General features: G+C 36.8%; 2 protein-coding genes across 5 annotated transcripts; both read left to right on the plus strand.

Annotated features, from left to right (window-relative positions):
- The first annotated feature begins 353 nt into the window (after positions 1-353).
- On the plus strand, positions 354-6,593 carry LOC149734419 (guanine nucleotide-exchange factor SEC12-like). 4 transcript variants are annotated; one of them, XM_089881676.1, is made up of 12 exons: positions 357-588; positions 892-1,003; positions 1,424-1,549; positions 1,948-2,069; positions 2,357-2,431; positions 2,761-2,844; positions 3,151-3,278; positions 3,859-4,062; positions 4,516-4,588; positions 4,818-4,977; positions 5,359-5,473; positions 5,710-5,847. In XM_089881676.1, the coding sequence occupies exons 1-11, from the start codon at positions 472-474 to the stop codon at positions 5,445-5,447; spliced, it is 1,290 nt and encodes a 429-aa protein (XP_089737802.1). In that variant the 5' UTR covers positions 357-471; the 3' UTR covers positions 5,448-5,473; positions 5,710-5,847. The 4 variants fall into 4 exon arrangements, with proteins under 4 accessions (XP_089737804.1, XP_089737802.1, XP_089737803.1 ...); XM_089881677.1 differs by having other exon boundaries at positions 5,707-5,839; XM_089881678.1 differs by lacking the exon at positions 5,359-5,473 and having other exon boundaries at positions 354-588; positions 5,710-6,593.
- A 2,524-nt stretch (positions 6,594-9,117) lies between these two features.
- Positions 9,118-13,337, plus strand: LOC149734420 (uncharacterized). The gene is made up of 5 exons (XM_089881070.1): positions 9,118-9,263; positions 9,652-9,809; positions 10,148-10,207; positions 11,703-11,876; positions 12,760-13,337. Exons 1-5 carry the CDS (start codon positions 9,170-9,172, stop codon positions 12,910-12,912), a joined length of 639 nt encoding a protein of 212 aa, XP_089737196.1. The 5' UTR covers positions 9,118-9,169; the 3' UTR covers positions 12,913-13,337.
- Positions 13,338-14,240: the final 903 nt, after the last annotated feature.

Raw genomic sequence — 14,240 nt, forward strand, 5'->3', positions numbered from 1 at the left:
CTGTAATTTTTATATAAATTTGTATAAACTATTTATTCTATAAGTTCATACAGTGAGGCATGCCATGGGATCTGAGGTGTAGCCATAGTTGGCCCATTACCCCAACACTTTATACCCATAATGTATTATATATAAGTAAGACCCTACAGCGTGGCATGCTATTGGATCTTCAAATGAATACCACAGCTGCCCCATCACCCTCTAAGCCTACAGTTCATTTTGTTCATGATTTTTGAAGTGTTAATTTTTTTAATTGATTTTCCACTACTGCCTTGATTGTAAAATGCAAGTATTTATTTCTTGATGCTAGTGAAGAATCCCCCCCCCATGTTATCTGCTTACCCCCAACTACCAACCTCTAACACCTCCCACAAGCCTAATGGTAATATGCAACATATCTGAAGATTCTTCACTGGTGCCAATTTCTTTAATTTGTTTAATCTTTGTTGCAGATATGATTTATAGTTAACTATGGTAGGCTTATGTAAACTGCATTTCCCTTTATACTGTTGCCAATGTATAGAAGGGACAAGGTTCATAGTAGCTGGAGGGGGAGGAGCTGCCAAGACAGGAGTTAAGAACTGTGTGGTAAGTGGGCGTGGGGGGCGTGTGCTTATGGTGGTTGGGAAGTTTTAATGCTTATAAAGGGAAACCGAGGGCTGGACTTTACAATGAGCATGAGGTGTATAAATAATACCATGGCTGGTGGCTGCTACTATAGAAATTCTAGGCATATGTGTCCTTGGGCGAGACACTTAACGGCAATTGCTTCAACCCAGTGGTCTCTAATGGGTTGTCCAAATTATCAGCCATAGGAAAAAGCAATATTACTGGACAGTGAGCATAAGGTTTGCTACTTAAAACACTTTTTAATACCTTTTATTTCCCCAGCAATTACTTGAAGTAAATAAAGTGAAGCGAAAATGCGAAGCCACTACATTGGAGCAACTAGATACAGGGATACATGCAGTGATGAATATGTCAGCTGTTCCTGTTGGGAAAGGTGAAAATTTTACTATAAACACTTAGATATATAATGCTAAACAGTTACACGTTTAACTTGTATAAAGAAAACTTTAGGCAACGATTTCAAGGTTATTGTTTCGTTGACACTTTGTAAAACTAGCTGTCAATAATACTAAAGTGTCAGTCAAAACTTAACTTATATAAACACTTGTGAAAAGTGGTGCAACTAATTCAAGGTTATTGTTTCGTTGACACATTGTAAAACTAGCTGTCAAAAATACTGAAGTGTCAGTCAAAACTTAACCTATATAAACACCTGTGAAAAGTGGTGCAACCAATTCAAGGTTATTGTTTTGTTGGAACTGTGTAAAACGGTCTGTAAGAGTAGTTAGAATTACCAACTTTGTACAAATAGTGTGGCCTTGAGTTTATATTACATAAGTTTTTTACCCCACAGGTTGCAAATGCCACCCCAGCATAACGGACAGTGACAAATATTTAGTAGCATTAGGTATGGGGGCAACTTGTAAAATATTTTCAATAAAAGAAGAAAAATGTAAAGAAAGTGAAACGAACCAAACAGGTGAGGTTATGTTTGTAAAAGTATGTCCTGTTATTACTAGTGTAATCATATATTGGGTGCTTCATGCTAACTGCTATGTAAGTCAGTGCCCCTTATGCTTACTGTTAACCAATGCATTATTAAAGTACGAAGTCCTGATTAGCTAAACGTGCTCATTGTTGTCGTGTGTATAAGGTTGGGTTGTTTCATGGTTCCTGCCGAGTTCTTTTTGCACCTCATGCCCACTGTCGGGCAATGCCTGCTTCGTGGGCAGTTTCAATATTCCTTATGCTCACTGTCAAATCATAGTACATATGCCTACTGTATTTTATGCCCACTATTAAATCTTAATAAATATATGCCCATTTTAAATAAATGCATACCCTCTCTCACATTTCATACCCTCTCTCACATTTCAGCTTCAGGTTTAAAAAAAAGGAAAAAAGGAAAAGAAGAGAAGAAGGAGTTGCCTGGTGAAGTTTGTTACAAAACCTCATTGTTACATCACATAGATACAGCTACTGGGGATAAAGAAACACAGGTTTGTCATGTCATATTCATTGTTGTTTATGTATTCTTCAAGTTAAATTATGTTAATGCTGCAAGCTTGCCAAACACATATTGTACAACAAACACATCTTTTTTGGAAGCTGCATAAAATTTTCAATAACAAGTATCACACCCATGAAAAGGTGTATGACACCATTGAAAATCCATGTGTCCTGGGATTTAAACCAGAGTTGGCCATTTGACCAAAGTTGTGCTTATTATTTCATGTGTATTTAAACTTCCACCAACCAACGAATATTTTCAACTTTTTTCTTCCAGACTGCTGTGAGACTAAGTCATGAAGGTTCCCTCCTCGTTGCTGGAGCATCGGATGGCCACTTGAGGGCTTGGAAGGTGGGTTAATATGATTTCTATAAATAAAAGATTTAACATAGTCTTTATTTTTTGGTTTAATTAAAATAACAGTAATAACAGTGGCCAATGAATGAATATTTGATTTCTATAAAAGTAAAAACATGTAAAACAGATTATTCACATTGCATGATATTGTACATACATGATACAACTTTTTTATATGTTATAAAAAAATATGCTGAAATGTGATTTCTCTGTCATGTATTATGTATTTATATGACAGGTATTTATATAAATATATATTCCTGACAATATATATTTATTTTTAAACAATGCCTATTATGACATAATCACCCCACAATCCCCAGCTTCCTTCCAAAGAACAAATATTTGATTCTAAAGGTCACAAAGATGACATCACTGACATAGATATCACAAATGATGCGTCACAGGTGGGGACAATGTTCATTATTATTACATAACGGTGTTGTTTGAAATTGAAGCCCTCACACTAGGGGTTGGCTATCAGTGGTTACTGGGCCTGGGTTAAACTGTAAGAATTGTTAATTTTGTATCTTAAATTAAATAGTTTGTTTTTAAAATTGAATAAAATCAAAATGTTTTTTTTTTAATTTTACTATAGAGATCTTATGAAGGAATGATCATCATAGAAATAATATACTGATGTATCACATAGAAATGTCATAGCATAATATAGAAATCGTGTAGAGATCTATTTCCATAGAAATGTTATACAGATAGTATCAGTATCAAGAGACGGCAAAGCTTTTCTCTGGGATGCCTCTAGTGGTCATAAAACAATGGAACTTCACGTGATTTGGAACATGAAGATGATATCGAGAAATTTTAGGTTTAGGAATTGCAGGTGAATAATGTGGTAGTGGAATATCTCATATATGTATAAGCAGTGGCACCCACGGGTGGGGGTGTTCAGGCGGTTACGACACCAAATAAAAATTTAAAAAACTTCAAAAAAAAAATTATAACAACATTTTTTTTTAAATTTTTTGATTAAAACCCCCCCCCTTATTTTTTTTTCTGGCTGCGCCACTGTGTATAAGATATAAGGAGTGTTTACCTTGAATTGGTGGCATTACGTACTACTTTTCATGGGTGTTATATTTTAATCCCATTCTATATGGACGGGGTCTTACAACATGGGACCTAAGATTTAGACAAAAGTTGGCCGATTACCCCGACACCCATTTATGACCACTAAGTGGGTGCAATTCTTGTTAAGTGTCTTGCTCAAGGACCCATACGGCCAGGCCCCAGTGGCGCAGCCATTAAATTAAATTAGGAAAAATTTTAAAAAACAAATTATTTTCTTCCCTTACTGGCTGTAAGCACAAAGCTGTTAAGTTAATATATTTGTCAGTTTTAGTTTGTTTTTTTTATAACTAGTTTTACGAAGCATAAACCCACACCAACTAAACATCCACCAGATTTGGTTTGGTCCCAGAATTCCCTGACAAACTTCGTTTGTTCACGACTCACGTTCCGATCAAGCGAGACCCAAACAATAAGGTTCATTGTTGCATCACAAAGTGGGCGAAACGACGAAACAGCGAGGGGAAAGAGACGGGGAATTTGGAACCTGCTATCGTCCAAAACACGGGACATGAAGCAATATCTGCACTAGCTGTGAGGTCATAATAACCATTGTTTTGTTATAACTTGTATTGTTTGTTGTATAATTGATTAGTAACCAATGTGTGGATCAGATTTGCATATTATTAAAACCATAAAAAAGCTTCATATTTTAACCAAAGCTTAATTGTTTCATCATAATTGTGGACTTTATGAACTGTTGATGCCAGGCACATTACACTAGCTTTGTAAAACAGCTCCTCTGGCATTTATTTTAATATTTTGCACTTTCGAGTGACATCAACTCCCCTAAAAACAACATGTATAGGCCGTTAAAGCATCTGTACGCACATAAATGCCAGAAGAGCTGTTTTACAAAACAAAAGTTATTAAATTAAGCCTTTGACAGCATTTATAAAACCTGAACCCCATTGGGAAATTCTGTTTAGCCTGTAACTACACTATTATATCTTACAAACCACGTCTTCTCATTAACCTTATCCTCCATACAGTGATGATGGTGTGTTTGTTGGCTTGGGGTTCATGGATGGCTCAGTGGGGATTTATATTTCGTTCAATTTACAGGTGTGTGGTTTGTTATGTGTTATATATGATGCAGAGTAATGGTACTTTATGTTGGGTTACTGAGGCTATTATAGTGTGTGGATAAGCAGACATGACTAAAGTGTGTGTGTCTGCATGTAATATATGCCCAAAATATAGCTTTAAACCTCCAATACTTTGCAATCTCCTATAATGTACACTAGCAATATTATCAAAACATTAACTAATAGAAGATTTCAATATATTTCAGTGCGCCAAACACGTAAAGAACGTTCATAGCATCTTTGTGACATCACTATCGTTTGTGAAAGAATCCCCATTATCCCGCGTAACAATGGGTAATTATGACACGGCAATCGTATCTGTGTCTGCTGATTGTACTTGCCAACTTACCAAGCTGGAAAGCAGAGGTGATGTCATAAGTAACTTTATGATGTAATAATATATCGGTTATTATTAGTTATTTGCTCACAAACACATTTTTGCACAAAATGCACAAAAAATGGCATAAATTCGGTAGCACCAAAAATCTTAAGATTAAAAAATACCTCTGGAATATATTTAAAAATTTAACACAAAGTAACATACGTGGTAACTCGTAAGCGGAGGTTTATGAAACAGAACACCTGTGTTAGAACGACTGTCATTGCTCCGCCATATGAGGATAAATAAGTTACGTACATTGAGTGACAAATAAATAAGTTTAATTTTATATTACAGTATAATATTTACGCACAGGGTATATTTAAAGCACTTTTACAGATATATATAAAGTTTTTTTTTATTTTTAGCACTTTTCTCGATCTGGCTGGTTATTCTGTTGTGTTTCATTGCTATTGCTACAACTGCTTATTATTTGAACTACTCTGGTCTTCTATGATGTCATAATACTCTTGTCATTGTGATGTAAGAAGGCAACCAATGACTCATAATAAACATTTATCTTATTCTAAAACTCTACAATAATTCTATATGATGTCATATACATGAACATTCAAATATTTATTAATTTTAAAACATTTGAACTGATTACATTTTCACTCTATATATTTTTCCTCTCAATATAACTTTATAGACATTATAACATCTTAAAATTAAAACACGAATTTTATTCATTCCAAACATGTATCTTTTTATAGCAGGGTGGGGAAGATGGAACACCTTTCCATGCCATTTTCTTGTTTCATTTAGTAGTAAACAAAGAACATCCAAAGAATTATAAAACCGTATCCTCACAACTCCCATAGACCGTTGTTAATTGTTTGAAACATGATCAGGATATTTGGATATTTGGTGCTAAAGGTGTTCCATCTTACCTCACACTACTATAAAAGTTTCTAGGTTGTTTCAATTTTAACTACATAGGAAATTTGGTCACAATTTTCACTGAAACTTATCTAATGTAAACTGTTTGTGTATTGAACCCCCTTTACCTTTATAGAAGCTTCCCCCTATTTTAATACTGTGTAAGACCTTTAAATTATATTCTATATGGGTGAGGTACAGCAGTGAGGCATTCCATGGGAGCTAAGATTTAGACCAGAGTTGGCCCATTACCCCAACATTGTATATGCACATTCTATTCTATATGGGTGAGGTACAGCAGTGTGGCACGCCATGAAACCTGAGATTTAGACCAGAGTTGGTCCATTACCTATATAAGCCCTTAAATGTTATAATTCTACAAAGCAAATGAACTAAAATGCATATTTAGAAATGACCCATTTACTGGAAGCCTAGTTAAAATGGCCCACAATTAATATCAGACGCACACATACCATATTATTGTGTTATAATGTACCAGTTACTGCATTAGGCCCTCTCTCTTATGACTCCGCCCATTTTATTTGATTGACAGCGAAATTGCAATTTTGCCGCTGCAAGTTTTTTTTGCGTTTTATTCGTTTTTATGTTTTCACGTGCAATTAATTGTATTTTGGTGGGTTACAGTAGATTGAAATGTAGGATAAAACGTGTATTTGTAGTTCTTAAAGTAATAGGAATAAAGTTTATGTTTAAATTGAAACTGTTTTCGTCAAACCGTTGTGAATGAATGTAACTTGCTTATTTTGCGTAACACGGGCAACGACAGTCGTTATAACACGGGTGTTTTGTTTCATACACCTTGTGCCAGCTTACAAGTTACCACGTATGTAACTTTGTGGGTGATTGATTTTTATATGGCTGATAATTTATACAACTCATTAGTTAATAGTTACCACTAAGTTGGAGCAGTTGCCGTTAAATGTCATGCCAAAAGGCATATCCGTCCGCAATAGCAGCGTCGAGCCTCGAACCCTTACGCTCTGGTCTATATAGACAAATCGACTGTGGGCATGGGAGTGGCAACCATGAATAAGCCACTCAAGTTCCCACCCACGAATATTTTTACCATGTATAAATATATATTTGTGTTTATTATTACCCGATAAACGCACTGCAGTGTATGAGCGCGCGAGTTGCAACACACTCTGTGTGACAATTACGCAACGGATGTGACATCACAAATCCTGCTCGACGCTTTGTTGTCCAGTTTGCATCAACAGTCTAACTATGACGAGACAAAACAGTTTGTTTGTCAGCAAGTATAGATTGTTTCCGCACAATGCTAGTAACATGTATTAGCTATTAAAACATAGATAGAATGTTCTGGCTTAAAATATGAAAAAATATCACGAAATTTAAAAAAATACCGCTATTTCTTTTCAGTTTCGTTTTCGATGTTTTAAAAAATGCATATTTACAACGTTTGGGTAAAAACTAGGACTTTAAAATCGCTTTAGTTCGACGCTTTAGTAGTTTAGTTGACAGTTATACTAAATTTATGGGCGGTCGGTTTATTAATATTTATTAAACTGTAATTGTATACTTGTGATACAGACTCGCGTTAAAATTAGTCTAATTTTACGTTAAATGTGGTAATTGCTTTAAGATGAAAGCGTAAGGTGTGTATAATTGATACCACAGCTGTGGAAATTATATGTAGGTTTAAATTCATAAGACGGGTAGAAATCCAGTGTCGCTGGGTTTTAGCAATTTATTTACAAAAATGGTCAGATTAGAAATAATGGTCAGTTTTATAGAGAAGTTTAAGAAAATCTGGATGCTTTATACATATGATATAGCAGCTGGGGGAGATGGGACACCTTTTTATTCTATTTTCTCGTCCCATTTGGTAGTAAACAAAGAATATTCAAAGAATTATAAAACTGTATCCTCACGACTCCCATAGACCGTTGTTAGTTGCTCAAAAAACGATCAGAATATTTGAATATTATGAGATAAAGATGTCCCATCTTACCCCATAATACTACAAAAGAAAGCAACAAAAATCATACAGACTATACGTGTAGAAAAATACATGTCTTTTTTTATTAATAATATAGTAGGGTGGGGGAAGATGAGACACCCTTAGCACACAATATCCAGATACCCTGATCGTGTTTTTAACAATTAACAACATGTCTATGAGAGTCGTGAGGATGCGGTTTTATAATTCTTGAAATGTTTTTTGTTTACCACTCAATGGGACGAGAAAATAGAGTTAAAAAGTGTCCCATCTTCCCCCATCCTACTGTACGATGTAGGCCTAAAAGTATGTTTATAAGACGAAGTGGCATGCCCGTACTTGTTTACAATGATATAATCTGCCGTTATAACTTTCGTGTGGTAAGCAAGCGTGACTTAATATACTACGCCACGTTGTGTTCCATGGTCTTACGCATACCATGTAGGCTGCATACGATTTAAGTTATAAGCATGACATTAACTTTTGTTATAGTAGAGTGGGGGAAGATGGGACACCTTTAGCACATGATATCCAAATATTCTGATCGTGTTTTAAACAATTAACAACGGTCTATGGGAGTCGTGACCATACGGTTTAATAATTCTTTGAATGTTCTTTGTTTACTACCAATTGGGACGAGAAAATAGAATGATAAGTTGTCCCATCTTCCCCCGACGTACTATATATGAGTTTTACCCTGAACAAAATATTAGTGATCCCATAGGGCTGGAGGTAAAACTGTTAAAAGTCTTGCGCAAGGGCATTAATTGCTCTAATCCAGTGGTCACTAATGAGTTGTTTAAATTGTAAGATCTGAAAAACCAAAACACCCCCCAACTGCTAACTATTAATATAATATAATTCTATGGGGTAAGATGGGAAACCTTTAGAACATAATATCCCAAAATTCGTTTTGCGCAATTATCAACGGTCTATGGGTGTCGTGAGGATAAGGTTTTATAATTGTTTTAATGTTTTTTGTTTACTACCAAATAGGACGGGAAAACAGAGTGAAAAGGTGACCCATCTTACCCCACCCCACTATATTTATTTATCTCGAAAACGATGGCAAAGATCATGTTATTTAAAGAACGAAGCGACAGGGAGCAACAGCAAAACAACAGTTGGTAATCCGCCCGAACGCCAATTTCTCCAACCCAGTGGTCACTAATGGGTTGTTTAAACAGTCAGAAGCTAAAAAACACCAATTATTAAGCGTCAAACCTGCATCTCTGTAATAAACTATTTCATTGTTTTTCAGATTCACCCTATCGTAAAGTATTAACGTAAAACTGGATACCATCAACGGTACAATGTCAAGCGCCGGGGTTTCAATCAATTTAACCCCGGGTTCGGGGCTCGGTGGAGGTGGTGGTGGGAAATCCGAACCGGATGAATACAATTTATGTAAGTGTTACGTCATAGTCACGTTTGTTGTTGTTATTATGACAGTAGTACTAAGTATACCTGTGTAGTAAGTGCGTAAACATGTAGGTTATTTGAAGCTTGTTTACGAGATGATTAAGTTATTAATAGAAATAAAAGAAAGCAATTGAGATTCCTATCATTTATCCTTTATTTGAAAAAATACAAAGTAACATACGTGGATACGTGGTAATAACTTGTAAGCGAGCACAAGGTGTATAAAACAGAACACCCGTGTTATAACGACCACCGTTGTCCCGTCGAGATTTTGGTCAGAGTCCATATAACCTTTTTTTACTGTAACGTGTTTTCCAAATGAATAATTACGTCACAATCTCGTTACGTCATTGCTGACGTCATATACTTTTAGACCTCGGCTTCATGATACCTATTGGAGCAATTCTTGCGCTCTGTATCATCTGTCTCTTCGTGATCAGCTGGCAGCTTATATGTCCGACTTGTTCAAAGAAATTTTGTCCGAAAAGTTTCCTCCAAAATAATGACCGGAATACAAGCCGTCCCTCAATTGTAAGTCATTACCGCTATTGTGACGTATTAATGTAAATGTAGGTTGTTGTAATTTATCCTCGTGGGTGGAACCGTTGGTGGAACTTAAGTGACTTATCCATGGTTGCCACTCCCATGCCCACAGTCGAGTTGCTGAAGCTATTGCAGTGTGTGGATAAGCAGACATGACTTTTGGTTAGTTTGGTCATTTATATCCTCGTGGGTGGGAACTTGAGTGACTTATCCATGGTTGCCACTCCCATGCCCACAGTCGAGTTGCTGAAGCTATTGCAGTGTGTGGATAAGTAGACGCAAATCAGTATTACTCTTTTATTCTATAATATTATCTTTTATTACAGGTCCCACCAAGTCACCAAAGTAACAATACAGTTCAAGGCAGAAGAACATCTGTAACGCTGGTGAGTTAACTGTGTATTGAAAGATTTTGGGGTAAAAGTACACCTATGTTATAACTCAACAGTGAGCATGAGGTGTATGAATACATTATGTGTGTCCGGTGTATAAAAAGACACCCATGTTATAACTCAACAGTGAGCATGAGGTGTATGAATACACCATGTGTGTCCGGTGTATAAAAAGACACCCATGTTATACCTCGACAGTGAGCATGAGGTGTATGAATACACCATGTGTGTCCGGTTTATAAAAAGACACCCATGTTATAACTTGACAGTGAGCATGAGGTGTATGAATACACCATGTGTGTCCGGTTTATAAAAAGACACCCATGTTATAACTTGACAGTGAGCATGAGGTGTATGAATACACCATGTGTGTCCGGTGTATAAAAAGACACCCATGTTATAACTTGACAGTGAGCATGAGGTGTATGAATACACCATGCGTGTCTGGTATATAAGAAGACACCCATGTTATAACTTGACAGTGATCATGAGGTGTATGAATACACCATGCGTGTCTGGTGTATAAGAAGACACCCATGTTATACCTCGACAGTGAGCATGAGGTGTATGAATACACCATGCGTGTCTGGTATATAAGAAGACACCCATGTTATAACTCGACAGTGAGCATGAGGTGTATAAATACGCCATGTGCGTCTGGTGTATAAGAAGACACCTATGTTATAACTCAACAGTGAGCATGAGGTGTATGAATACACCATGTGTGTCTGGTGTATAAAAAGACACCCATGGTGTAACTCGACATAAGCATGAGGTGTACAAACCATTTAAATTACCGAAAATCTAGAATCCATATAGGCTTACATTTTTAATACCAACCAGTTATCAAAACAACGTACGCGTGTGTGTGGGCTGCAACCGGTATGTGTGGCGTCCGGTTATATCAGCTTTGCTAAGAGCGCAGGATGCTGCCAATAATGAATGACAAATATGCTAATATATGCAGTTGTTATAATCAACGACTGTCGACACACAGTTTATAACTCTGTCTATATATAATTGAAAACAAAACATGCGCGTGTTATATATTTATATTTACTGGTTTTTATTAGACCTTATAACTCAAATATGTGGGAACGAGGTGTATGAAGCCACCATGTATAGTGTACAAAACCCGTGTACTAAACCCCTTGTTTTCCACCACGAGGATAAACATGGAAGTACTCAACTCGCCAGTTAGCATGCGGTGTATAAAGTGAAGCATAGCCTATATTAGTTGGTCTTCGCGAAGCAACAAACATTGTTTAACCTCCTTAACTTTAGCTACTACTCCTAGGCTTCATTATTACTTTAACCCATACCCTATATATACGGGTTCATTAGATTTATTAACCTTCTGCCCCCAATATTCATACCCACTTTAACATCCACCCCAGTTTTATAATCATTTCAATCCATACCCCACTTTCCATCGCCTCTTAACCCCCACCCCAAAGTTCGTAAACTACTTTAACCCCTCTACCCCCAGGTTCGTCGCTATAGCGACTTCCCGCCAAGTTACGAAGCTTTAACCGAACAGTCCCCTCCGTCGTATAATTCTGTCGTCATAATCGAAGAGGAGGCGCCACCTGGCGACAGGAGCAGCAGAGCTTCTGGTATTCGAACATACGTCTACGATCCTGCGCGAAGAATATCGATTGAGGTTTGTGACGTCATAGAGAGCTTTGTACTCTACAAAGACTTGACGAGACGCTTAACTTGTTAATTAGATGTCAAACTACTTAAGTTTGAAAACAAGTCTTACAGCAAGGGATGTGTTATCTTAAAAGAGTTTAGAAACCCTCGCATGAGTTGGTACTGCGGGGGAAAATTGGACACTTTTAGCAGATGACTTTCAAATATCCTGACCGTGTTTTAAACAATTAACAACTGTCTATGAAAGACCTAACGATACAATTTTATAACTCTTTAATTGTTTTTGTATACTACCAAATGGAACGCGTGGAAATAGAATGAAAAGGTGTCCCATCTTTCTTCACCTTAAAAACCAAAGCCAAAAATCCTAACCATACACCGGTTCTTAAACCCTAGATCCCCAACTCTGGTATACGCGTTATGTATCATAATCCATGTATTTAAGCGGGGTCTTTCTGTGCATTTTTATATGTAAATATTTGTACACGTTAAGCCCCTTTGGTGCACGTTTTATGCACGTAGTCTGTATTCCGTGCATTTGCTACGTGATTTGTGCACGTGTTGTACATCCATTATACCCCTATGCATATCCGTTCTTCTATTCTTAGCATTCATAGATATTCTTTCTATTGTAGGGGAGATGGGACACCTCTTTATTCTTTTTTTCGTCGCATTTAGTAGTAAACAGAAACGTTCAAAGAATTATAAAACTGTATTCTCACGACTTCCATAGACCGTTGTTAATTGTTTAAAACACGATTAGGTTATTTGCATTTTAGTCGCTAAAGATGTCCCGTCTTCCCCCACACTACTATATATTGTGTTGTAGTTATTATAGAATGACGTCATTTTACATTTGTATACAAAACTAAATATAACGTCATCACCAGGTTCATGACGAAGACACGATACGAGTGGTTGAAGAATTGTTGTCAAGGCGACGTACGTCATCGTTACGTAGCACCAACGAACCACCCGGATATAATCACGTCATTAGACTTCCGGATAAATACCCCAACGTAATTCCTGTCAGTGACGTATGAAAGAGGTTGTGACGTCATATGCGCTTCGGGTCGGGAGATCTCTGATTGAACTGAACATCGTGAAGAAACGGGAAAGTGTTGCTGGACTGCGAACTGCCCAGCTATGCACCATATAAAACTGTTTTATAGGCAACACTGCAAAAACATTAGTTACTGGCCCCAGGCCCAGAAAACAAATTTTCTGTGTTAACCAATTTATAGAGTTATGTGTCTTTATAGCGCTCCTGTGTGACTTAGCCAAAGTGTATATAGCATTTCTGGTTAACTTCTTAATAGAGAAAGCTGTAAAATATTGTAAGATTAAGCATTGCGGAGATATGGGTATAAGTTTCCTAAGAATATTCGTTTGACTATACTGCAATTTGTTTTATGCATTCATTTGTTTGTTTGTACGGTTACTTTATTTTAAACATAGTTTTGTTGGAGTTTTGGTTATTTATTTATAAAAAGACACCGATGTTATAACTCGACAGTGAGCATGAGGTGTATGAATACACCATGTGTGTCTGGTGTATAAGAAGACCCCTGTTTTAAAACTCTACAGTAAGAGGGGGGTCATGAGGTCTACGGCGAGCAAACAACACGATATTACAAACTCAGTACGTCGAATAGGCTAAAGGTTATAAGCGTCATAACCAGGACATGCTACACAAAATACGTTTACTACTGTGACCAGTTATAACATCGGAATGTTTAAACGGAAGTCAGACATCACGCCGAACTCACTCAACCGTCAAGTTACCATGGTAACTCGGCGCTACGTCATATTTTATATGGGTGTGCCGCGCGTTTCGTGTTTGCGGTCAATATAAAATGGCGGCGTCTCTCGCTTTACTACACCCAAGGGTGGCGTAAAGCGATACGGATCCGACAGATGCGTCTACAACTGTCAACAGGTGAAAAGTACCAGATAAAATGTGCTAGAATGGACACGTGTTTTATATTTTTAATAATATAGACAAATGCGATGCAATTGAGGGAAAACGGTAGTTCAAATTTTCGAATTTACAAAACTAGAATCCGACAATCAAGTTGATTGTTTCAGGCATTGTTATAGACAATCAACATTCCTGAATTCTTTGTAGTGTCTCAACATGTATTGTTTAGTCATCATTAGTTCATTGTACTATCATAATATATATTAATACGTATTTCCTATTGTGGATATTGTTACGTCACAATGCAAAGCGAACTTTTCAGAAACGAATGCGCTGGTGTGTTTGTTCTTAGTAACATTCGAACAATTGGTGCGTCGTAGTGTTTTGGTACACCAGAGATGTTGTATCTAGTGTTGTGGGCGTTCGTTGTGTACTTTTGTGTCAGTTTAT

Source organism: Ciona robusta, chromosome 7, assembly GCF_009617815.1.
Source record: "Ciona robusta chromosome 7, ASM961781v2".
In the NCBI taxonomy this organism is placed as follows: domain Eukaryota; kingdom Metazoa; phylum Chordata; class Ascidiacea; order Phlebobranchia; family Cionidae; genus Ciona; species Ciona robusta.

Excerpts from the sequence above, each read along its gene's own strand:
- LOC149734419 (XM_089881676.1), top strand. The coding sequence starts at position 472 with ATGGTAGGCTTATGTAAACTGCATTTCCCTTTATACTGTTGCCAATGT. Across the intron at positions 1,550-1,947 it reads AAGTGAAACGAACCAAACAG|CTTCAGGTTTAAAAAAAAGG; the intron begins GTGAGGTTATGT and ends CTCACATTTCAG. Across the intron at positions 3,279-3,858 it reads TTTAGGTTTAGGAATTGCAG|ATTTGGTTTGGTCCCAGAAT; the intron begins GTGAATAATGTG and ends AACATCCACCAG.
- LOC149734420 (XM_089881070.1), top strand. The coding sequence starts at position 9,170 with ATGTCAAGCGCCGGGGTTTCAATCAATTTAACCCCGGGTTCGGGGCTC. Across the intron at positions 9,810-10,147 it reads ATACAAGCCGTCCCTCAATT|GTCCCACCAAGTCACCAAAG; the intron begins GTAAGTCATTAC and ends CTTTTATTACAG. Across the intron at positions 11,877-12,759 it reads CGCGAAGAATATCGATTGAG|GTTCATGACGAAGACACGAT; the intron begins GTTTGTGACGTC and ends CGTCATCACCAG.